General features: G+C 45.5%; 1 protein-coding gene across 1 annotated transcript; it reads right to left on the bottom strand.

The window, feature by feature from the left end:
- Positions 1-360: 360 nt before the first annotated feature.
- LOC141046755 (properdin-like) lies at positions 361-14,789 on the bottom strand (the record flags this gene model as incomplete). The annotated part of the gene is made up of 9 exons (XM_073541399.1): positions 361-430; positions 1,261-1,400; positions 4,303-4,411; positions 4,889-5,077; positions 9,817-9,990; positions 10,720-10,917; positions 12,631-12,801; positions 12,977-13,131; positions 14,551-14,789. Coding segments are annotated over 8 exons (1,374 nt in total), but the record flags the coding sequence as incomplete, so codon positions are not given.
- Between the last annotated feature and the right edge of the window lie 12,309 nt (positions 14,790-27,098).

Here is a 27,098-nt window from a genome sequence, read left to right as displayed (position 1 = left end):
CGACACCCAAACCACCCGCCCCCCGGTGAGTATAATCTAACGTGTTTTTCTTATCTTTCAGGTTACATCGGGGTGCTTATGTACAGCATTACAGAATGCTGTAGATAAGCCCCTGATGGCGGTGACGGCAGCTGATAGGGCTAAAAATAGGTGACAGTTTCCCTTTAAGTTATAGCTGCAGCCAATGTTAAAGGCCAGGAGTAATTGTTATGGGCACCACTAGAAGTCTAGGACAGTAAAGACTAAAACAAGAATATTTAACTGGATATAATCCATTCGGGATGACCAACCCTTGACCACCATGACTGGTCTTCAGGACCATTTCTAGTAGATAAAAAAGACAGAGCTGCATTTGTATATGAAAATTATATTTATTCAGCACAAAGATTCTCGTATGTCTGGTATCCCAGTCACATCGTTATAGTAATGGCTGGAACGAGAAGAGAAAATGTTGAAAGAAAACACAGAAAGTATTAGCATAGGGAAGCTGTATGACATTGGCTGGTGATCGGCTGAGTGATAGCTTCTGATCGCCTCCACGATCAGTGGTGATTCTCCTGATTATAGCAGATTGTATCCTTAACGTTGGTTGGCAGGGAATGTGCAACGACCGTTTGTATGAAATCCGTGCAATTATTGCCTCATGTAAAATTAAGAAACTGAGCGCTGATCAGCACTTCATGACCCTTATACTGTCCCTACCTTTCATTGGCAGAGAAAATACCACCGTCATCTTGTGCTCAAATAATACAACCAGCTCGCTAAGCAAAAATAGGTTACAGATAGTGATGAGCGAGTATACTCGTTATTCGAGATTTCCCGAGCATTCCCGGGTGTCCCCCGAGTATTTTGGCATGCTCAGAGATTTAGTTTGTGTCGCTGCAGCTGCATGATTTGTGGCTGCTAGGCAGCCTGAATACATGTGAGGAATGCCTGTTTGTTAGGGAATCCCCACATGTATTCAGGCTGCCTAGCAGTCACAAATCATGCAGCTGCAGTGACACAAACTAAATCTCTGAGCACGCCCAAACTACTCGGGGAACACCCGAGCAAGCTCGGAAATCTCGAGTAACGAGCATACACGCTTATCACTAGATACAAACTCTTAAGCCTAGATCTAGGCCTGAAAGGTAAAGTGATTTTCCCATGAACTTTCCTCAATGTAACCAGCAAGGTGCCACCATGTCTAGACATGTCCCTTAGCTGGTCCTCATGCCATAAGACCTATAATTTAGGGGTTGCTCATCACCTCGCATTCACCTTATTTGCACGGTGGAAGGTTTCGACATTCTGTTTTCTCTTCCACTTTCAGAAGTTCTCCCTTGATTGGATCACATTGCACTATGGGCTTGCCTGAGAAGGTCACCTCCACAAGCTTGGTAGCTCCTTGGACCATATCTCTGTAGAAGGAGACATGAAGGTCATCAGAGACGAAACATGAAGCTGCTGGGCCCCGATGCAAAAGCTGTAACAGGGCCCCAAATATAACACATTCTGGTCTCCACATATGGGGCAGAGGAACCCTTAGGCTAAAGTAGGACCCTTAAACTCTGTAGACCCTATAGTAATGTCCCTGAGAGTGAGGAGCCAGCAACAAGGATGATCATAGAGGGGTAGATATGGTAGCCACCAGCATTACATACTAGCCTCCAAATTATAGGATAGCTTTGGGCATGTATGTCGATCTGGACAATTTTGTTTTTCCAGTGCAGTTTCTCACTCTTAGGGTCCCGTTTCACATAGCGACGCTTCAGCGATCCTGACAACGATACGACCTGGTAAGGATCGCTGGTGCATCGCTATATCGTCGCTAGTAAGCTGTCAAACAGGCAGATCTCTTCAACGACGCAGCAACGATAGGGCGATCCCTATTATGACCTCGGTGGTCGTTGGTACCTTGTCACACAGCAGCTATTCTGACAACTCATGCTTGCGTCCCTGAGTTCTGCGTCGCCAGTGAGGTCGCTCATCGGCGTCAAACACATCGATGCATGCTGGCCAGCGGGACGCCAGTGATCAAAAAATGGCCTAAGACATCCGAGCATGATCAGCGATATCCAGCGGGGGGGGGGTGGGCGGTGGTCGCCGCTATGTGTCACATGTAGCGAGATTGCTGGCGAGGTCGCTGTTGCGTCACAAAATCTGTGATGTTTCGGCGATCTCATTATGTGAGACGGGGCCTTTATACTCAGGAAGAGACCCCGGGAAACTAATTGTTTGCTTTTCTTTAACTGTGATCTTTTCCAAACTCACAATCTCCAGCAAAGCAGGCAGAAACTTTAAAGCCCCCGTTACACATAGCGATATTGCTAGCAATATCTCTGTAACGTCACCGATTTTGTGACATAGCAGCGATATTGCTAGCGATATCGCTATGTCTGATACTTACCTCCGACCGCTCCCCCGCTGCTCAACGCTGGTCAAGCCAGAACGTCCTGGACCATTTCTCATTGGGCGCTTTCTGCTGGGCTTCCTGTGGCGCCGGTGAGCGACGCGTGGACGCGGGCGGGAGGACGTCAGGATTGCCTCATCTGACAGGTAAGTAGCGACCCCCGACCGCTGCTATGTCGCTGGTGAGATCTGCCTGTGTGGCAGCTCACTAGCGACCACTTAGCGATGCACCAGCGATCCATATCGTTGTCTTGATCACTGGTGCATCGCTAAGTGTAACGGTACCCTAACAGTGAGCCATTGTCTGTACTGCTTATAGGAGGAATTTCTCTGCCCAAAGATCTAAATAGTCTTCTTCTTTTCCAGGCATATTGTACTGGTATATAGAGATACATACAGTATCTGTATATACCTACATGTCTCTACCTACCTGTGTAATAGGGGGAAAATAAATAGATTGTGTTCCTATAAAATGACTGAAAAATAATAAAATGTAATTACAATCACCTTTTTATACACATTCTAAAAATAAACGTCATAAACCAGTAAATATTGCAGAAATGCTTAATATTCATGGTGATTGGTAAATGGTGTATAAAAATGGTGTGATTTGTATTTTTAACTATTAGGCTGGGTTCACACGTAGCGGAACTCTGGCGGAAATTACCGGCAGAATTCCGGAATTCCATTCCGCGGGAAAATCGCATTTTAAATTCCTGTGATTTTCCCGTGGAAAAACTAGCATTTTGCAAGCGTAATTAGCTTGCAGAATTGCTAGCGTTTTCCAAGCGATCTGGAGCATCGCTTGGAGAACTGATTGACAGGTTGGTCACACTCGTCAAACATAGTGTTTGACAAGTGTGACCAACTTTTTACTATTGAGGCCGCCTATGCGGCCTCAATAGTAAAAGATAGAATGTAAAAAATAATAATAAAAAAAAAAATATTGTTATTCTCACCTTCCGACGTCCCGCGCAGCCTTCCCGCCTCTCTCCACGCTCCCGGTCCCAGTAATCCTTTGCGACACTTACCGCGATGACGTCTGTTCTCGCGGGATCGTGACGTCTCGCGGTCATTCACGATGACGTCGCGCGAATGACCGCGAGACTTCACGATCCCGTGAGAACGGACGTCATCGCTCGCAAAGGCTTACTGGGACCGGGAGCGTGGAGAGAGGCGGGAAGGCTGCGCGAGACGTCGGAAGGTGAGAATAACAATATTTTTTTATTTTAAATTCTATTTTTTACAGGGATATGGTACCCAAAGCCCGGAGGACAGTCTCCTCTCCTCCGGACCGTGGGTACCATCCGCAAATGTTCTGCTTACTTTTCGCATGGTGTGCACAGCCACATGCGGAAAGTAAGCAGAACAATGCATTCCTATGGGTGCGGGATCGCCGCGATTCCGCAAAATTAATGAGCATGCTGTGTTTTTTACCGCAAAGCGATTCCGCCGCGGTAAAAACCGCAGCATTAGCACAGCATTGCGGAATCCCATAAGAATGCATGGGATGCTTATTTCTCGCGTTTTCGCGGCAAAATCGCGCGGTTAAAACCGCCGTGGAAACGCGAAAAAAACGCCACGTGTGAACTCAGCCTTAAACCCATAAAGAAAGTTAACAGAAATGTAACGCTTACAGACGTGTTTGCCAAAATAGCATTTAAAGGGTATTTAAAGGGGTTTCCACTTTCAACAAACTTCTCCCCGCAGGCAGCGTGGGTGGGTGTAAAAAAACAAACTCACCCTCCCCGTTCCAGCTCTGAGTCTCCGCTGTTGCTCCTGGTGTCTGTACTGATGGCGCTGCAGCCAATCACTGCGCATATATAGTAGTCATCCTATTAGATGTCTGCTTTATGTACTGCATTGATCCCTGTACAATTTCATGGGGCGGATGGGAAGTAGTAAACTTACGGGTAGTCAGTAAACTGTGGTAAACACTCCCTGGACCTTATCTGTTCAGACGATCCACATGGACTGGAGCAGAGTCCCCACTGGCTCCACTCCGACCACTCTCCGGGAACTGGAATACAAAAATACACAAGAAAATATTGAGGAAATATGGTCCACAGTAGTCTGTGCGACTGCATGCCTGACACATGGACCACCAACTACGATGTGTGAGATGCCTCGCTCGTGCATATCTTAAAGAGAATGTATAAAACAGCATTAACATAACTAGTTTTATAAAATAACATTATATAGTATGTTTCCTATTCACTCTTGTCTAATAAAACTCGGTGTCTTCTGTTTCCGAGACATTCAGTCTTGATATTTTATAGTCACTTGCAGTACTACTTTTAAACACCAGACTTTCCATAAATATCAATGCAACAGCGCCCCCAGCTTTAAATACTGGAGAGTTCTGCTAAAATCATTGTGGTGTCAACCCAAACAGGAACAGATTGTAATGTGATCCAGGAGATTTCTAGGAAAGACATAACCCCTCACATCAGAAGAGTTCATGGCATTAACCTGGAAGTTCACAGAAGTCACTTACATGTGCAGTTGGTGATGTTGTAGCAGTTGCGGCTTTCCCTGTATCTTCCTTCACACCATTTCCCGCCATCAGTGGTATCGATACATTGACGACGTCTGGACTGAATTCCCACCTTTTTTTGGCACATAATTTCACCTTGAAGTCGGGTACATGGCGACCATTCCTGCCAATCCGACCACTGCCCATCGACTGCCACAACCAGAGAAAAAGCTTCTATAAAAATACATGGAGGTCCTAAAATCCCCCCTACAAACAGCAAGCCTGAAATCCTACTATATAGGAGAACTAGCTGAAGAGCCCGGCGTTGCCCGGGCATAGTAACCAACTGTGGTTAGTTATAACAAATTATAATGATTATATTGCACATAAAAATATTCCATATCATATATTCAACACTGCAGATTTGCAACACAAATTAACTAAACGATTACCCAAGTATCCTATCCTGTGTGATACTGACTGCTGAGCTGTGTATCTAATCCTATCCTGTGTGATACTGTCTGCTGAGCCGTGCATCTAATACTATTCTGTGAATACTATTCTGTGTGATACTGTGTGCTGAGCTGCGTATCTAATCGTGTCCTGTGTGATACTGTCTACTGAGCCATGTATCTATTCCTATCCTGTGTAATACTGACTGCTGAGCTGTGTATCTAATCCTATCAAGTGTGTTACTGACTGCTCAACCGTGTATCTAATCCTATCCTGTGTGATACTGACTGCTGAGCCGTGTATCTAATCCTATCCTGTGTGATACTGGGGGAGCCCTGCAGTCTGTGTCAGAGGGTGGTCTGTGTTGGCACGGTAATAAATTGTGTTATTTCCAGCTTTACAGAAGGATGATAATGCCATAGAAATGATAAGAATAATAGGCCTCAGTTACCACAACTGTCTACAAAGAAAACTGTTGCTGATAGCAACCAATCACAGCTCATTTTTCATCTTTTAAACAGCTCTGGGACAGCGTGGCGAGTTTTGAGTGGCGACTTTTGTGTTTCCGACTTTTATGTGGGTTTTTATGAGGTTGGTGTATGTGTGGTGAAATGTGTGCTGAGGGTGGATTTCCCCATGGTGGGAGGATTAAAGGATTATCTTATATGTGTTGAAGCACGTGGTAGTGTGTGGCGCATTTTGTGTGTGTGTTCATATCCCCGTGTGTGGTGAGTATCCCATGTCAGGGCCCCACATTAGCAACTGTACAGTATATACTGTTTGGCACCATCGCTCTCATTCTTTAAGTCCCCCTTGTTCACATCTGGCAGCTGTCAATTTGCCTGCAACACTTTTCCACCATTATATAGATAGGGGCAAAATTGTTTGGTGAATTGGAATGCGCGGGGTTAAAATTTTGCCTCACAACATAGCCTATGATGCTCTCGGGCTCCAGACGTGTGACTGTGCAAAATTTTGTGGCTGTAGCTACGACCAGGGCTGTGGAGTCGGAGTCGTGGAGTCGGAGTCGGTATAAAATGGACCGACTCCGATTCCTAAAATATATAATAAATTGGATACAATAGTTCAATGCAGAATGTGCTGAATATTTTTTCATAGGAATTTGGGAAAGTTATGAAATGTCCTGTAAATGGCTGTTCTATTCCTGATCTAAGGCTACATTCACACAAGAACAGGTTCTTGCTATTGTAACGGACAATGCTTCAAACATGATAAGTACAATTAAACTGATGAATGAGAGTAATGAACAACAGCTAGAAGAAAATTTAGGATTCAGTGTGTTTGAGATGGAAGGCCACAGTGCTGTTCATGTAACGGAGGAACAAACAGATATTACAACAGAAGAACAGCAAAATTATACTTTAGAAATAGATCTTGTTGAAGCTGCTTCAAAACACTTTCTTATTCATCACATGCGCTGTGTTGTGCACACGCTGCAGCTGGCAATAAGAGATAGTCTGCAAGAGGGACATGCTGGAAATCTGATTGGAAAAGTGAGGAAATTGGCTATTGCCCCCAGAACCCCTAAAATAGATTCCATCTTGAAGAGACGTGCTGGGAAAGGGGCAATTGTCGATCAAGCCACTCGGTGGGGCAGCACTTATTTAATGATTGAGCGATTGCTTGAACTACAACCGTTTCTTATAGATATGGGGAACCCTCAGGTAACCCCTAAATGAAGGTCAATGGACACAGGTGGCTGAATTGAAGGAATTGCTTAATCACCCATTTACCATGACTAAAAAATTACAAGCTGAGGATTTAAGTCCTGGCATTTTCATAAGGGAGTGGAAGAACTTGCTATTTTGCCTGTCCCAAAGAGGAGATTTAATCGCAGATGGCATTTCTGCTTCAAAGAAACAGAGAGAGACACAGCTATTGGAAAATAAAATTTTTCTGGCAGCTGTTTATGTGGACCCAAGTCATCGTATACTGCTTGATGATCAACAGCTTACTAAAGGAAAAGAAGCTCTGACTGAGGTAGCGGTTAGGATGAGTGGCCTACAGGAGAACTGCCAGGCGCAAGAGGACTTGGGTCCTGACAGTGCTACTGCTGCCATATCTTCATCATCATCAGATGAGGAGTTTGATTTTGACAAGTATTTGGATGACATGGAGCAGGCAAAGCGTTGCTGCAAGGAAAAAGATTTCACTCCGTCTCCTATAGCAAGCAGATTGACCATATTTCAGCAAAATGTTTCACTTGCTCTCAAAGAAATAGAAAAATTCAACCGTTCATCAAAACTGCCTGTGCATGAGGCAATTCCTTTATACCCGGAAATTGTTAGAGAGGTTGTTCTCTAGCCTTAAAATGATTAGGTCAGATTTGAGGTCATCTGTGAAGGAGGATCTGATGGAGGCAATTCTATTTCTTAGGCTGGAGTCACACTAGCGATTAAATCGGACGAATGCAATGCGATAAAAAAAAATCGCATTGCAGTCGTCCCTATGTTATTCTATGGTGCTGCTCCCATCATCCGTTTTTTTATCGGATCCGTTCCTCGGACTGTCACCGATTTTCGGATCGGAATCGCCAATGCAAGTCTATGGATGTGATTAAAAATCGCATTGAAAACGCACCAAACGTGTGACTTGCGATTAAATCGCAAGACTTCTCCAGGTCAACAGGAAAGAGCATCAGGCATTGGCATTGGATGTCAATTTGATGCTTAGATGTGAATAAAATCGGTTCATCGCCGGAAAATTGGATGACAGACGGATCCCTGGACAAGAAACCTTTGTGCGATTTCGTACAGTAAAAATCCGACTGATTTTTTAATCGTTGTGTGTGACTCCAGCCTTAGAACAAATTCATAGACTGCACAAATGTTATTTAGTTAGTTATTTATGTTTTTGTTGAAAACTGTTTTTTGCCACTTACATAGTTTATTACATAGTGATATATATATATATATATACACACACTATATGTATATATATATATATATATATATATAGTATATATATGTATGTAGTCGATATTACATAATGTATTACATATTTACAATTTATTACAGTTTTTTGTGTTCTAAAGTTGTATTCCAATAAATATATATTATGTTCTATCTAAATGTCTTGATTATTGTATCATAAAAATGATTAAATGTCTGATGTTCACATTGTACTACAATAAATTTTTCACTTAAATATAAGCAATATTTGTTGGAGTCGGAGTTGTGGAATCGGAGTCGGTGTAAGGGAAATTGAGGAGTCGGAGTCGCAGGTTTGGCTTACCGACTCCACAGCCCTGACTACGACGGTGCAGATGCAAATACATACATACACTTTTTCCCCCATTATGTAGATAGGGGCAAAATTGTTAGGCGAATTGGAACACATGGGGTTAAAATTTCGCTTCACAACATAGCCTATGACGCTCTCGGGGTCCAGACATGTGACTGCCAAATTTTGTGGCTGTAGCTGCGACGGTGCGGATGCCAATCCCGGACATACACACATATATACATACACACGCACACACATTGAGCTTTATATATTAGATATTTACCCTGAAATACTCCGTGCCGCTGGGACACTGCTCCTTCTACTGTTAGCCTGTGATTTTCTCCTTGTCCCCATTCCCCTCCACACATGAGGACACTTTCCCCATCACGTGCAGCCCTGTGGTCACTCAGACCATCAAATATGGACCAGTCACTTCCCCCACAAGATCAAAACACCACACTCCTGAAATACTCTGTGCTGCTGGGAAATTAGCCGCTTCCACTTTATGCCTTCCTTACTTAACAACTGTGTACTACATGCAACCTTTGCTTCCTAAAAAAAGAGTAATGAACACTATAAAGGAAACCTAACCCTTTCCGAAAATACTCTGTGCTGCTGTAATATCTGCTACTTCTGATGTCCAGTATGTCCCTTCCTTAAATAATGACTGTGCCTCACATGCAACCCTCTCTTTACTAAAAATAGGTTCTCTCCCTTACAATAGAAACACACCAATATCCTGAAATACTCTGTGCTGTTGTGATATCTGCTTCTTCCACTATCGACCATTTCCCTTCCTTACATCATACCTCTTCTCTTCACACATGCGGCCCTCTCAATGTGTATATCAAGTCACTGCCTCCTACAATATTCATATGCCACTCTACTGAAATACTCTGTGCTGTTGTGATATCTGCTTCTTCCACTATCGACCATTTCCCTTCCTTACATCATACCTCTTCTCTTCACACATGCGGCCCTCTCAATGTGTATATCAAGTCACTGCCTCCTACAATATTCATATGCCACTCTACTGAAATACTCTGTGCTGCTGTGATACCATCACTATTCCCTATGTCCCCCTCTTTACATCCTGATTCTGTCCCTCTCTCATGCAGCCCTTTACTAATGTCAGGTCACTGTCTTTTACAAGATCAACACACTTTTCTCCTGCTACCACCACCATCCTCAGTTTCTGCTGAATGCGCTGGAGAAACCTCCCAAGAATTAAAGTTCTGACTGTCACTTACGAGGACAAGGAACCTTTGTGTTGCAGATGGCATCTCGAGTGATAGACCCTGCACAATCTCTTCCTCCGTACCGTGGTGGAGGGGTGTCACACGACCTCTTCTCTTTAATCCGTCCAATGCCGCAGGTGACTGTACACTCCGAGTCTTTTTTCCAAGACCCCCAGCTGCCATCAACTACGAGAACATTACAGGAACCAGTCATCCAAACTCCAAAACGTGGCCACAGCTTGACTTATGACCTTGAATAGTATCCATGGTGCCAGATTGGACACTAAGGCCACATGCACATGTTGAGTATTTGGTGAGGTTTTTCCCTCAGTATGTGTAAGCCAAAACCAGGAGTGGAACAGCCAAAGGAGTATAATAGAAAGACATCACCACTTCTGCATTTTTCAACCACTCCTGGTTTGATTTACCAATACTGATGTAAAAAACTGACCATGTATCAGTATGTAAAATACTGATAGTGTGAATGTGGCCTAAAAGTAGATTTTTTTGCGACCCTGACAGCCCTCGAATTGTGCTGCAAAGTCCTTATCACCAATATCTCTTTTATAGGCTCGAATATTTGGCCAGTCTATTTCCTGTGAGCCATAGTAGTCTTTACAGAGTTTGCTTTTCTGCCCCCCAAAAGCTCTTTTCCTTCCTCTCTCAACACTCCTTAGTAGTCAAAGACCATGACCCTTAATTTTTAGTCTTTGAAATTACACTCACTTTTTTTTTTTTTTTCAGAAATGATGGGAGGTTCAAGAGTGACACAAGTGAAGGAGGAAGTAGCTAACTTCTCCTCCCTACTATGTTTCAATAGAAATCTTTGTGGCTGAAAGCCCAGAATGTAACTACATAAAGAGTGATAGATAGACATTGGATGGGGTTTCTCTTCCATATATTGGGGTATCTTACCTGGACAGTAAGGAAGATCTGGACATGCTCGTTCTTCTTGCTTATTACCCTGGCAGGGGTCTCCTGGTGGGCTTTTGGATGGTGTAGGGTTGTTGCACACTCTCTGACGTGACTGAAATGGCACATTCCCAGGTCCTTCGTTTCGACACTGAGAGGAACATTGATTCCAGGGTTCCCAATTTCCCCATGAGCCATGAGCTGAGGGAGGAACAAATGTCCATCAGGACTACATAAAAGATATTTCAGAAGAACTTGGAATATCATGACTAGAGTTGACAACTTCTTGATGGCATAGGTGATGCCAGCTTCCACTGGGTTTTGAGGGCTGTTAGTGACCTCTAGAGAAAAGCTCTGGTCAACCCAAAAGTTAGGTAGATAGAGGGCAAATGCAACTTACTGGGCCTATATATACCTGGAGTTGTCATGGCTGAAACACACATATCTGCAAGGGCTATGGGACTCCAACTTGCTGGTGTACCTTACCTTTGCGTAGGTGGATTGACCTGACACAAAACAACTCCTATCTACAAGACCAAGGTCAATAAAACCCATTTGAGGATCATTACACTTGAAACAGAAAAAGTCCGATACCAACTATGGTCCTGTCATAAAGAAATGTCAAAAGCATCGTGGCTCCAGAGGTAAAAATCTCATGTTGGCTAAGAAGTTGCCACAACTTCTACACCACCCATGTCATGGGGATGCCGCAACAGAGTGGGGCCAGAAGATCACAGAGTCTGGCTACACATACATCTGTGCTGGGTAGACCTGCTTCACCTTTCTATTAGCAGTTCAGGTTTTACTTGCTTTGTTCTTTCAAGGGTTAATCAGTCCTGTTTGTCACCTGAAGCTCTCTGTCCTGAGTTGTCTCAGCTGTTCTGAGTTTATCACCTCCCTCTGGTTTAAATACTCTCCTCTAAGTTTCAGTTGTTGTCAGTGATAGCTTGAAACTACCTGGTTTGGAGTTGGAGGAGTGAGCTGAGAAAGGAGCAGGCTTTTTCAATTGCATGTAGTTAGTTTGTGTGTGTGCATCCCAATCTCTATTCCTAATTGGTTTGCCTCACTCTATCCTTCCCTATTTCCCACTCGATTGTTTGAGAGTGTTTTTATATGATTGTGAATTTCTTTTTTCCCTGTCTGTTTCCTCTCTGTGTCTTTATGTTAGAGCAGGGCTAGAATTCTTGCTATCCTACTCATTAAGCAGGGTAGTATTTAGGGAAAGACAGGGATAGGAACGTGATCGCCACACAGGGTGAAAGAAACCATCTAGAGACGCTAGGAAGCTCAGGGTGGTGCAGGGTAAGTTTCAAGGGTGATTGAATCCTTCCCTAGTGACACAGGTTTCTTCTCCTTCTGTCTCGCCGTGCGCCGTCTTGCTTCAGGTAGAAGCGTGACAATCCAACCTCGGTTCTACTCAAAACCAACTCAAGATTGTCCTCTAGAAAAACAAATTGAGGGTCATTATTTCCAAAGGTAGGAATGGAGAATCTTTTAATCCACCCATGGTTCTATCATAAAGAATCAAAAAGATTATCCAAAGGTGCATGGTGTCTCCAGGGGCAAAATCCCATTTTGGCTAAGAAGGACCCATCTATTCTACATAACCATAGTCCTATCATAAAGGAGTATGGTGACTCCAGGAGCAAGAACCATGTTGGCTAAAAGTCCCCATCTCTATAACAACAACGACCCTGGTTTCACCCAAATCCAACTCCAGAATATTCTCAAGAAAACCAAGCTAAGGGTCATTCTCTGCAAGGTGGGAATGAAGAAATACCTTGTCCAACTATGGTTCTATCATGAGGGAGTATGGTTGCTCTTGGGGCTGAATCCCAAGTTGGCTAAGAAGATTCTTGGTTTCACCCAAACATGATATCAAGCTTCATGGTCACCTTATTGGAGGTCACTTACTTGGACAATCCTGATTAGTGTCACATTGCTTTTCTTCACTGCTCTTGCCAGTACATGTCCCTCCACAAAAAGGCGCTGGGTTGTTGCATTTTCTACTTCTCTTAATGTGTCCTTTCCCACAAGTAACAGAACATCTTGACCACGATGTCCACACGGACCAACCCCCCATCACTGAACAATACAGAATTTTGTCAGGCAATGGAATCAGACTGTATCACACATAAAAGGCTTAGATTCACCAGCTCAGCAAAAGCTACCATATATGATATAATTACATACACCAGCTCATTGTTATTTTATCATTGTACATCAACTATGATAATATATACAGTATACACATGGTCACCTGCGCAGCATTCTTGTAAAGTGCAGGATTTCACTTCCAGAGCTTCTCCCTGACAATGTCCTTGTCCTACACAGGTTCTTTGTCTCTTCTGAACACCTTCCTTACATGACACAGAACAAGTGCTCCAGTCTCCCCACTCCAACCATCCAGCAGAGCTGAAAAATGTATAAGAATATACCACTATCATAATACTGTCCCTATGTACAACAATATAACTACTATACTACTGCCCCCTATGTACAAGAATATAACTACTATAATACTGCCCCTATGTACAAGAATATAGCTACTATAATACTGCTCCTATATACAAGAATATAACTACTATAATACTGTCCCCTATGTACAAGAATATGACTACTATAATACTGCCCCCTATGAACAAGAATATAACTACTATTTTACTGCCCCATGTGTACACGAATATAGCTGCTATAATACTGCTCCTACATACAAGAATATAACTACTATAATACTGCTCCTATGTACAAGAATATAGCTACTATAATACTGCTCCTATATACAAGAATATAGCTACTATAATACTGCCCCCTATGTACAAGAATATAACTACTATAATACTGCCTCCATGTACAAGAATATAGCTACTATAATACTGTCCCCTATGTACAAGAATATAACTACTATAATACTGCCCCTATGTACAAGAATACAACTACTATAATACTGCCCCCTATGTACAAGAATATAACTACTATAATACTGTCCCCTATGTACAAGAATATAGCTACTATAATACTGCCCCCTATGTACAAGAATACAACTACTATAATACTGTTCCTATATACAAGAATATAACTGCTATAATACTGCCCCCTATGTACAAGAATATAACTATTATAATACTGCCCCCTATGTACAAGAATATAACTACTATAATACTGCCCCCTATGTACAAGAATATAACTATTATAATACTGTCCCCTATGTACAAGAATATAGCTACTATAATATTGCACCTATGTATGAGAATATAACTACTATAACTGCCACTATGTACAAGAATATGACTACTATAATACTGTCCCTATGTACAAGAATATAACTACTATAATACTGCCTCCTATGTACAAGAATATAACTACTATAATACTGCCCCTATGTACAAGAATATAACTACTATAATACTGCCCCTATGTACAAGAATATAACTACTATAATACTGCCCTATGTACAAGAATATAACTACTATAATACTGTCCCTATGTACAAGAATATAACTACTATAATACTGCCTCCTATGTACAAGAATATAACTACTATAATACTGCTCCCTATGTACAAGAATATAATTACTATAATACTGCCTCCTATATACAAGAATATAACTACTATAATACTGCCACTATGTACAAGAATAGAACTACTATAATACTGCCACTATGTACAAGAATAGAACTACTATAATACTGTCCCTATGTACAAGGATATAACTACTATAATACTGCTCCTATGTACAAGAAAATTGCTAATAAAATACTGCCCCTATGTACAAGAATATAGCTACTATAATACGACCCTCTATTAGATGTGGTAGCACAGGATTTCCTCACCGGCAGGATTGGCATTCAGACTGGGGGTCCCTCTTAAAGCCATATTTGCTGTTCAGGCAGCAGTCTATTTGTGGGATTCCGGCCCCCAGAAAATCATTGCACTGTAGAGTTTTCTCATTGAATTCAGCAAAGCAGAGGATGTTGTATGATTCTATAGAAATGTGGATAATAGGTATGGTAGTTATGGGTGCACAGTGTTCTGACCCAACAATCCTCAGCTGAGGTTTTGTTACAGTGTATCACATCTCCCCCTTTCTGACAATGTATTAGTTCGGACCATGTACTGACTCTACTCTGAGAAGACTGAGGTCAGTCTTCTGTCACTGGATCCAAACAATAATGGTCCATTCACCGTCAGCAAGCAGAAATGTAACAAATTGTGAAGAATTGAAAGTAAAAGTACAAGTTAATGTATTTAAGTTCTCTAATACAAAAAGTGAAACTCATATGATATAGTCATTACACACAGAGTGATCTATTTCACTCTGTTTATTTCTGTTAATGTTGATGATTATGGCTTACAGCCAATGAAAACCCAAAAGTCATTATCTCAGTAAATTAGAATACTTTATAACAAAAGCTTCAAAAATGATTTTAAAATCCGAAATGTTGGCCTACTGAAATATATGTTCAGTAAATGCAGTCAATACTTGGTCGGGGCTCCTTTTGCATCAATTACTACATCAATGCGGTGTGGCATGGAGGCGATCAGCCTGCTGAGGTGTTATGGAAGCCCAGGTTGCTTTGATATCAGCCTTCAGCTCGTCTGCATTCTTGGGACTGGTGTCTCTCATCTTCCTCTTGACAGTACCCCATAGATTCTCTATGGGGGTAAGGTCAGGTGAGTTGGCTGGTCAATCAAGCACAGTGATACTGTTGTTTGTAAACCAGTATGGACAGGTGCCAAGTCCTGCTGGAGAATAACATTTCCATCTCCAAAAAGCACGTGTAGATTAATAAGTTGCAGAACTTTTCATTATATAGAGATTTTTATAGATAAAGCAATTGCTTAACATGTAATTCCCCTATGTAGACATAGAGGGTTACACTTACCGGCAGCCCGTACGGACAACAGTCCTGCAGCTCCAAATATAAGGAGGGGAAGGGATGACATTTTTAGGGATGCAGCAGGGCGCGGTGCTTCAGGCGTTCGTCGGTCCCTATAATTGGTTCTTTACTATTGTAAGTGGTTCAGACTAATTTTGTCCCCAATCTTCTGACACCAGGGTCTCGGTGCCAACCACCATTTATATCCCCAGCGGCCCCCTTCCCACCCCTTCCTTGGCTCTGGCACACAATGCCTGCACCTTCCGTAATAGTAGCTGCTTAATCTCTAAATCTGTATGTATGTGCTATTGTGGATGCAGTTTTACTATGGTGAAGCTGGCATACAAAGGTGGCAGAGAGAGCACGGGTAAATGAGGGCATTTCCTTGAGACAATATGCAAATACTTTACAGCTATAGACAATGTGCTGTGTACACCCGAAAAAAAAGGATTAAATTAGGGATCTGTGGGAGCTGGCACATGCTCACCTGTGCCCATGTTTAGGAGAGGTTGGGGGCATCACCTTTATGTCCCTCTGCTTCATATGAGGATACCACTATTAAAAATGGTTGATAGGAACCCTGTTACAAATCCAGGAGCTCTGACACAATCAGAAGAAGTCGGAATGCAGCTCTGGATGTAACTAGAGGATATTACCTGCTCTGCAATCAGTAGATGCCCATGGATTTACAGCTAGGTATCAACAAGTCATGTGACTACAGCCGGCTCCATGGTGGCCACTGAACTGCTGCATGCTGCCACACCTCTCAGTGCATTCAATACTAAAGGGCCTGTCACACTAAGCGATATTGCTAGCGATATCGCTATGTCTGATACTTACCTCCGACCGACTCCCCCGCTGGCTATCGCTGATCGCGCAAGAACGGCCTGGGCCGTTTCTTGTAGTCAGCTTCCTGTGGCGCCGACGAGCGATGCGTGGACGCGGGCAGGAGGACGTCAGGATCGCCTCGTCTGACAGGTAAGTAGCGACCCCCGACCACTGCTGCATCGCTGGTGAGATCTGTGTGGCAGCTCACTAGCGACCACTTAGCGATGTACCAGCGATCCTGACCGCGTCATATCGCTGGTCAGGATCGCTGGTGCATCGCTAAGGCCGGTTTCACATTTGCGCTTTATAGCGCAACGACGGCCTGCGCACGGCCTCCCTAAGCCCCGCCCCCTGCCGGCTTCCTGCCCGCCCCTTCCGGTCATCGCCGCCTACTAGCGCACATGGACGCTTGCGATCTGCGCACCCTATCTTTAGCATAGGGTGCGCAGATCGTGCGCTGGCCGTGCGCTAGCAGGATTTTGCCGTGCGCCGCGCACTTTTGAAGGTGCGCCCGTGTGCGCCGAACGCAGCATGTTGCATTTCGGCGCGCACGGCGCACCTTCAAAAGTGCGCAGCGCACGGCAAAATCCTGCTAGTGCACGGCCAGCGCACGATCTGCGCACCCTATGCTAAAGATAGGGTACGCAGATCGCAAGCGTCCATGTGCGCTAGTAGGCGGCGATGACCGGAAGGGGAGGGCAGGGAGCCGGCGGGGCTTAGCGGCGGCCGTGCGCAGGCCGTCGCTGCGCTATAAAGCGCAAATGTGAAACCGGCCTTAGTGTGACAGTACCTTAACTGTACATATCCATGTGTATTAGCTCCCTCTAGAGGTACCTGCAGGCTGTAAGTATGCTATCAATATCCAAAGACAGAAAATTCTAAAAGGGGTTAATTGGCCATGACAGGTTAATTATGAGCAGCTGAACAGCTGCTCATCATATCTCCACCACTGGGTGGGAGATATGGTAAAATGAGTCTTATTTGTCTCACACATATCTGTGTGTATGGAGGTGTGCAGATCTCCTGGATTGAGTGCCTTTGCTAAAGGACTGAAGCTGGACTATAAGACAGGCATACTAGACAACAATAGTGTATGGACTTTTTGCTTTATGTTGTATTTTGAGCCGGACAAGGGCTGCATTTGAGTTTCCTGTGATTTGGGTTTATGAGGAGTGAAAAAATAGCCAGATTTTTAAATAGAAACAGTTTCTGTGATGATCGCTCCCAAGTGAGTAGCATTGTTACACCCTTATATATTATAAGGATTCGAACCCAGCGGCTCTTGTGCATCAGGTGACAGCTCTTACCTCTGGCTGTTCAGCTCGTTGGACAGTTCCGTACTAAATCAGATACTAGTAGTTCTGTTGTTCCTGATGTCTCCACACCAAGTTCCTGATTGGCTCATCCTGTAATCTCCTGATTGAGCAGGTTACTTAAACCTGACACTGCACTTCCTACATTGCGAGATTGAGCTCCAGCCTTTAGTCTAACTTCCTCCCACCTGCTGCTTATCCTCAAGATTCTACTGCTGCTCCCTGTACCGATCTCTGGCTATCTCCTGACTACGAATCCTGCTTATCCTCCCAAATACACTGCTGCTCTGCTGTACCAACCTCTGGCTATATCCTGACTTTGATTCCTGCTTATCCTCCCAACTACACTGCTGCTCTGTGTACTGACCTCTGACTATATCCTGACTACGATTCCTGCTTTTCTTCCCAACTATACTGCTGCTCGATGTACTCACCTCTGGCTATATTCTGACTAAGTTACCTGGTTATCCTCCCAATAATACTGCTGCTCCATGTACAGATCTCTGGCTATATCCTGACTACGATTCCCGCTTATCCTCCAAACTACACTGCTGCTCTGTGTTCCGACCTCTGGCTATATCCTGACTACATTACCTGCTTATCCTCCCAACTATGCTGATGCTCTGTGTACCAACCTCTGGCTATCTCCTGACTTCATTATCTTCTTATCCTCCCAACTATACTGCTGCTCCATGTACCGACCTCTGGCTATATCCTGACTACATTACCTGCTTATCCTCCCAACAATACTGCTGCTCTGTGTACAGATCTCTGGCTATATCCTGACTACGATTCCTGCTTATCCTCCCAACTTTACTGCTGCTCCGTGTACCGATCTCTGGCTATATCCTGACATTGATTCCTGCTTATTCTCCCAAATACACTGCTGCTTCTTGTACTGACCTCTGGCTATATCCTGACTACAATTCCTGCTTATCCTCCCAACTACACTGATGCTCTGTGTACCATCTGGCTATATCCTGACTACGATTCCGATTCCCACTTATTCTCAATGTCCTACTGCTGCTCTGGCTATCTCCTGACTATGATTCCTGCTTATCCTTCCAACTATACTGCTGCTTTGTGTACCGATTTCTTGCTATCTTCTGACTACTGTTCCCGCTTATCCTCCCAACTACACTGCTGCTCTGTGTACTGACCTCTGGCTATATCCTGACTATGATTCCCGCTTATCCTCCCAACTATACTGCTGCTCTGTGTACTGACCTCTGGCTATCTCCTGACTACGTTACCTGCTTATCCTCCCAACTATACTGCTGCTCCATGTACCGACCTCTGGCTATATCCTGACTACGTTTCCTGGTTATCCTCCCAACAATACTGCTGCTCTGTGTACAGATCTCTGGCTATATCCTGACTACGATTCCTGCTTATCCTCCCAACTTTACTGCTGCTCCGTGTACCGATCTCTGGCTATATCCTGACATTGATTCCTGCTTATTCTCCCAAATACACTGCTGCTTCTTGTACTGACCTCTGGCTATATCCTGACTACAATTCCTGCTTATCCTCCCAACTACACTGATGCTCTGTGTACCATCTGGCTATATCCTGACTACGATTCCGATTCCCGCTTATTCTCAATGTCCTACTGCTGCTCTGGCTATCTCCTGACTACGATTCCTGCTTATCCTTCCAACTATACTGCTGCTTTGTGTACCGATTTCTGGCTATCTTCTGACTACTGTTCCCGCTTATCCTCCCAACTACACTGCTACTCTGTGTTTACTGACCTCTGGCTATATCCTGAATATGATTCCCGCTTATCCTCCTAACTATACTGCTGCTCTGTGTACTGACCTCTGGCTATCTCCTGACTACGTTACCTGCTTATCCTCCCAATTATACTGCTGCTCCATGTACCGACCTCTGGCTATATCCTGACTACGTTTCCTGGTTATCCTCCCAACAATACTGGTGCTCTGTGTACAGATCTCTGGCTATATCCTGACTACTAGAGTTGAGCGACTTTTGGTTTTTTAGGGTCGAGTTTCGTTTCATGAAACCCGACTTTTCCAAAAGTCGGGTCGAGCAAGATCGGCCGATTATAGGGAAAAGTCGGGGTCGGCCCGAAACACGAAACCCAATGTAAGTCAATGGGGAATAAAAGTCGGCAGTGAGAGGAGGACAGGAAACACACCTACAGTGCCCATTTGAATGCCAAAAGCATCAATTCTTCTTACTTAAGCTTGTCAACCTTAATTAACTTCATAATACAAGTTACGCACTGAAAAATGGGGGTTATTTGGCTAAAGTTGTGGGGGGGTAGGGCTGGCTCCAGGTTTTCATGTGCCCTGGGCGAAAGAGCACCCCTTTAACACATACCACAACTCATCATGCTCCGATACGGCAGAGAAATAGCGGTATAGTACAATGAAAAATACTTCACTTTTTACATCTCATGACGAGGCCCATCTATTTCTCCATACAGAATCATTGGTCCCATATAATGTTTGAAACAGTATATGATGAGCTCCACATAATGCTACAGTATATGTTGGTCCCCATGGATGAAGCTCCACTGTCTTATGGGCCCAAATAATGCTCCAAACATAATGGGCCCCATTTCTAATGCTCTAGTGTATAATGGGCCCTGTAAATGCTGCTCCAGTGTCTGATGTCCACCTTTGGAATGTTCCAGTGTATGGTGGGCCCCATCTATCATTATCCAGAGTATAGTGCTCCCCAAAAATTGCTGTCCCAACATTGAAAACAATCAAATAAGTCTCCTCGCTAGGGAATCCCTGTATTAGTCTGGACTCCTCGTCGTCCCCATCTTCCATCTCACTGCACAGTATTTCAACCTTGCAAGTGCTGTGATCCTGAGCAAGCAGGGGGGGCCCACTCGTTGGCGACGGCACTGGCACAGGGCCCCTGATAGTACGGTGGTGTGTCTGATGGCGGGTGGGCCGAACCTGCGCTTTCATCTGCAGCTTCCTCTTTGTCACCGTGTAAGATGGAACTGTATATGGGAAGGGTAACTTGAGTTTCATCAGGGTCAGATTCAGGCCGTGTAGCGTGCGAGGGGAATGTAGTGGTCTGGGTCAATGTACCAGCAGATTCATCGAGCAGTGGCTGGGCATCAGTGCACTTGTGTCGCCCCCAGGAGTACGGTCGCCACAGTGGCATTACCTTCCTCCTAGGGAGTGTGATGTCATGCTTGGGAGCAACGAAGGATCTCTCTAACAGGTTAACTGATTGGGCGGCGTTATTCCCACGAGTCATGACCCTCCAAACAGTGTTCATGAAGGCAAAGTGTTTGTTTTACGTGGGCAGTATGGTTGCAAAGCTGAACCTTAAAGGAATGTCCAGAAGGGCACCACCAGGAGTGGAGCCTACGGTTAAATTCGACTCCACCTGGGAAACCTCAATCATGCCAGCTACAGAACAGATGCACACATTGCAAGCTTAATTCCGTTAACGAACGAGACTCCGTCATGCCCCGCGGTCCAAGTCCGGCTTACTAGAGGGACACGTGAGGCTCTGGCACATGAGATTGGCCAATAACTGGTGTGTCATGCCCTTACATGTCCGTGGTGGCTGCATGTGCGCTACACTGAAAAGGCCAGCGTTTGTCGCTTACAGGTGCAGATAACCCGCTGAACAACGTTAGTGATGGGGATCACTGATTACAATTATTACCCGCGAACGATGATTTCCCAGTAAGTGCAGGTCAACCGCAGTTCCGGAATTAGGCCTAACCGTCATTCCTGAAAAAATGAAAAACTTACGTGTGCAAACCACAGGTGCTGTAGCTTGCTTAACAGCTCGCCAGCCGTTCTCACGCCCAGAATGGATTACACGTGATTGCACAAAGGTGAGAAAGGGTACCGTATCCCCGGATAACATGTATGGATAGCGTACACATTCAAAATATATGTCTATACATCAGGAGGCAGGCTCAGACGGTGTTAGGCCCAGTATGGCTAGCACGTGATTGCACAAAGGTGAGAAAGGGTACCGTATCCCCGGATAACATGTATGGATAGCGTACACATTCAAAATATATGTCTATACATCAGGAGGCAGGCTCAGACGGTGTCAGGCACAGTATGGATTTGACGGCCCAGACTACACAGCGGAGGAGCAGGGAGAGGTAAAGATTGCAAATGCTGGGGCCCTGCCCAAGCAAGGGGGGCCCACTCGTGGGCGTCGGTACTGGCACTGGGCCCCTCATAGTACGGCGGTGTGTCTGACGGCGGGTGTGCACCACCACCGTCAGAGACACTTGATTGCAGTATGAGGGACCCTGTGCCAGTGCCCGCGCCCAAGAGTCGGCCTACCCACCTGTCCAGGGCAACGGCACTCGCACGGTGTCATGCGCTAGGTGGTGACCCCGGCCATGGGGGGGGGAGGCAGCACAGTTAGGGAGTTTTAGAAAGTGGCATATGTTGATGTTGGACATTCAGCTGATGCAAAAGGCGAAATAGGTCAAGTCCCAGGAAGAGGTGGACCAAAGCAAGCCATTTTTCTGTCACCCTATGTGTCATCAGGGGAAGGTGGGACAAAATCCTTGGAAACCCATGCATGGTTCATTTTAATGAAGGTTAGATCATCCACATTTTGGGTTGACAGACGGGTCCTTTTTTCTGTCAGGATTGATCCAGCTGCACTGAAGACTCTTTCCGATAGCACACTTGCAGCTGGGCAAGCGAGCTCCTGTAAGGCATATTGTGCCAATTCAGGCCAGGTGTCCAGTTTAGCGGCCCAATAGTCAAAGGGGAATGACCTGTGTGGGAGAACATCGATATGGGAGGAAAAGTAGTTTGTAACCATAGTTGACAACTGCTGTCTCCTGTCACTTTCCATCGATGCAGTATTACCAGTTGTGTGAGCGGTCCGTGAAAAATCAGTCCACAACATTGTCATGAAACCCCTGTCTCCAACGCCACTTCTGCTGTGTGCACCATGAACACCTCTGCCAAGCTGCCCCCGGCCCGTATGGCTCGTGTGAGAACCATCACCGCTGCTGTGTGCTGGGAATGCCTCAAGCAACCGATTTACCAGAGTTGCTTGTTTATTAGCCAATATTAGGTCAAGGTTCTCCTGTGGCATGATGTTTTGTAATTTGCCTTTATAGCGTGGATCCAGGATGCTGGCCAACCAGTAGTCGTCATCGTTCATCATTTTGGCAATGCGGGGGTCCCTTTTTAGGATCTGCAAGGCATAATCTGACATGTGGGCCAATGTTCCCCGTGTCAATGATGCACTGCCAGTGGTGGATGGAGGAGCACTTTCTGGCAAATCCACATCCCTCCAGTCACGCACAAACCCTGTACCAGACCTTGCCACGCCAACATTTTCACTTGCCCCACGAGATGCATCCTCCTCCCCTAAGTAATCATCCCCATCATCATCCTCCTCCTCCTCTTCTTCCTCCACCTCGTCCAGGAGAGGTCCCTGAGCAGACAATGGCTGAATGTCATCAAGGATTCCCTCCTCCTCTTCCTCCTCATCAACATTGGCTGCAGACGCCTGCTCCATAAGGTGCGTCAAAGTTTGCATGAGCAGACGCATAAGTGGGATGCTCATGCTTAGGATGGCGTCGTCTGCGCTTACCAGCCGTGTGCATTCCTCAAAACACTGAAGGACTTTACAGAGGTCTTTCAGCTTCGACCACTGCACACCTGTCAACTCCATGTCTGCTCTCAAAGTGCCTGGCCGTGTATCCTCCCACAAATGCATTATGGCCTGCCTCTGCTCGCACAGCCGCTCCACCATGTGCAGGGTGGAGTTCCACCTTGTTGCAATGTCGATAATGAGGCGGTGGTTGGGAAGGTGGAGCAATCGCTGCAGCTTCTGCATACGAACGGAGTGTACAGGCGACCGGCGGATGTGCGCGCACAGTCTTCGCACCTTCTGGAGCAGGGCTGTTAACTCCGGATAATTTTTTAGGAAGCACTGCACCACCAGGTTCAAGGTGTGAGCCATGCAAGGTATGTGGCTGAGTTTTGAAAGGGCTATGGCTGCCACAAAATTACGGCCGTTATCACTAACTACCTTGCCTGCCTCAAGATGTACACTGCCCAGCCATGACTCAGTTTGTCACTTCAAGTACTCGGCCAGCACCTCGGCGGTGTGTCTGTCGCCCAAACACATCATCTGCAACACAGCCTGCTGACGCTTTCCACTAGCTGCTCGATAGGGGGACACCTCGTGTGCAACAGTGGCAGCTGCAGATGGAGTGCTCGTACGACTGCGCTCTGTGGACGAGCTTTCGCTTCTGGAGGAGGAGGAGGAGGAGGAGGGTCGAACGCCTACAGCCAACTGTTTCCTATACCGTGGGCTAGGCAGCACTGTCCCACCACCGCTGTCCCCTGTGGACCCTGCATCCACCACATTAACCCAGTGCGCAGTGATGGACACGTAACGGCCCTGGCCATGCCGACTGGACCATGCATCAGTTGTGAGGTGCACCTTTCCACTCACTGACTGCTTGAGTGCATGGACAATGCGGTCTTTTACATGATGGTGGAGAGCTGGGATGGATTTGCGAGAGAAGAAGTGGCGACTGGGTAGGTCATAGCGTGGTACTGCATAGGCCATGAGTTCGCGGAAAGCTGCGCTTTCCACCAACCGATAGGGCATCATCTCAAACGAGATTAGTTTGGCAATGTGGGCGTTCAAACCCAGTGTACGCGGATGAGAGACTGAGTACTTTCTTGACCTACTCATAGTGTCTGGGAGGGTGAGCTGGACTTGAGAGCTGCATATGGTGGAACTAGCGGTGGACAGGGCGGACTGAGAGAGGGTTGATGATGGTGATGGAGTTGGTGTTCTTTCTGATGGCCTAGATTCAGTATTTCGTTGATATAACAGTGGGATTCCCTGACTGCTGTGACCTTGCAACGACACCTCAACATTTGCTGCTGTGCTAACCGGTGGGCTTACAGTGGGGGAAACAATGTAGCGTTGTTGACTACCTTCTTTGTGATCAGTTGCACATGTGGCACTTGAGGTTTGGTGTTGTGTCCACGCTTGCAAGTGCATGCTGGTTAAATGTCTAAGCATGCAACTGGTATTCAAATTTTTCAGATTTTTCCCTCGGCTAAAGGTCTTTGCGCACTTCTTACAGATAACCTTGGCCTGATCATGAGGATTTTGTTCAAAAAAGTGCCACACTGCACTCTTCCTACTTTGGCAGACATTTTGCGGCCTAGCACGCTGTGATCTTTTGACCGTCTGGACAAGCTGTCCAGCAACTCTTTTGATTTTTGGAACCTGTCTTTGGAGTGCTCCGGGCCTGCCAGATAACAGCTGTTGCGATGTCGATGTCTGCTGTGGATGCTCCTCCTCATCTGAGCTATTGGAAGCAGCACCCTCTTCCCCCAATGGATGCCAATCTGGGTCAACAACTGGGTCATCCATCACCTCCTCTTCAATGTCATGTGCACCTTCCTCTGTGTCACCGTGTATGGTGGTATAGTGTGTGGGAAGGGGCACCTGAGTCTCATCAGGGTCAGAATCTGGCTCTGTACACTGCGAGGACAATGTAGTGCTCTGAGTGAATGTACCAGCAGAATCATCTATCAGCGGCTGTGCATCAGTGCACTCCATGTCAGATTCATCTTGGCCTGGGTAACTCACCATTTCACTTGATAATCCAGGCATGGTATGTGAAAACAGCTCCATGGAGTAATCGGTAGTATGGCCTGCGTCATCCTTCAATCTTGGTTGGGGTGAAGGACACAAGGAAAGGTGTGGTTCATGAACATGAGCCTCCAATGACGACTCAGTGCTTTTACTTTTTACAACTTCAGAAGAGGAGGCGATAGAGCTGGAGGCTGAGTCAGCAATGTAAGACAAAACTTTTTCCTGATGCTCTGGCTTTAAAAGCGGTTTGCCAACTCCTAGAAAACTAAGCCTTCGAAGCCTTATGGAGCCAGACGATGACGCAGGCTCAACACCTCCTGCATTCGGTCCTATTTTGCTCTTGCCACTACCATCAGATCCACCACCAACACCATCATTACCAGCTGCCAACCCCCGCCCAATTCCACGGCCTCTTCCACCAGCCTTCCTCATTTTTTGTAGAAATGTAGACAAAATCCAACAAACTATATAGTAATGTAAAACAAGGTACAAGGTGTCTATAGGACAGGGGAGATTTTGAATTTCTGCAGACACTAGTGGACACTGGACACTTTTGGATTGTGTGAGGCCCACTGAATATCAGAGCGCTATGTCACAGGCTCGATGGCACAGGTGTGAAAAAAGTGACTACAGGATAAGGGAGATTTTGAATTTCTGCAGACACTAGTGGACACTGGACACTTTTGGATTGTGTGAGGCCCACTGAATATCAGAGCGCTATGTCACAGGCTCGATGGCACAGGTGTGAAAAAAGTGACTACAGGATAAGGGAGATTTTGAATTTCTGCAGACACTTGTGGACACTGGACACTTTTGGATTGTGTGAGGCCCACTGAATATCAGAGCGCTATGTCACAGGCTCGATGGCACAGGTGTGAAAAAAGTGACTACAGGATAAGGGAGATTTTGAATTTCTGCAGACACTAGTGGACACTGGACACTTTTGGATTGTGTGAGGCCCACTGACGCTGTATGGTGTGAAAAAATGCATGCTCAGTACCTCAGCAGGACAAAAAAAAAAATTGGCATTGCTTTTAAAAAAGCAGTTTGCAGAGCAGTGGGTAAACAGCAATGCAGCTGTCAGGAAGCCTTAGAAGGCAGCCTAACAACCAACACCGCTGATCCACCACAATATAGCCTCCCCTTGCACTGCACACACAGTGACTGGTGTGTTGTACAGGCAAAATCGCTAGCAGCAGAAGCAGTTTTTTTTTCTTCTTCCCTGCCTAACGCTCTCCCTACAGAATCAGCAACCTCTCCCTATGCTAAGATCGGCAGAAGTAAGATGGCGGTCAGCGTGCACGCCCTTTTATAACCCCTGTGACGCCCACCAAAGCAAGCCAATCACTTGCATGCCCTTCTGAAAGATGGTGGTGACCCCTGTCTATGTCATCACGTTGCCCACAGTGTCCGTGGATCCTGATTGGCTGAAAAAGAGCGCAAAACAAACTTTTGAAACGCGTCTTTGGCGCGTAAGTCGCCGAGCTCGTGGCCGACCTCATCCTAGGGTCGGGTTTCGTTTCATGAAACCCGACTTTGCCAAAAGTCGGCGACTTTTGAAATTTTTCGACCCGTTTCGCTCAACTCTACTGACTACGATTCCTGCTTATCCTTCCAACTATAATGCTGCTCCATGTACCGACCTCTGGCTATATCCTGACATTGATTCCTGCTCATCCTCAAGATCCTACCGCTGCTCCGTTTACCGACCTCTGGCTATAACCTGACATCGATTTCGCTTATCCT

This window comes from Dendrobates tinctorius, unplaced genomic scaffold, assembly GCF_039654945.1.
Source record: "Dendrobates tinctorius isolate UK_male_01 unplaced genomic scaffold, ASM3965494v1 ptg000120l, whole genome shotgun sequence".
NCBI lineage: Eukaryota > Metazoa > Chordata > Amphibia > Anura > Dendrobatidae > Dendrobates > Dendrobates tinctorius.
The sequence above is the reverse complement of the archived record's forward strand: the minus strand, read 5'-3'. Positions and strand labels throughout refer to the sequence as shown.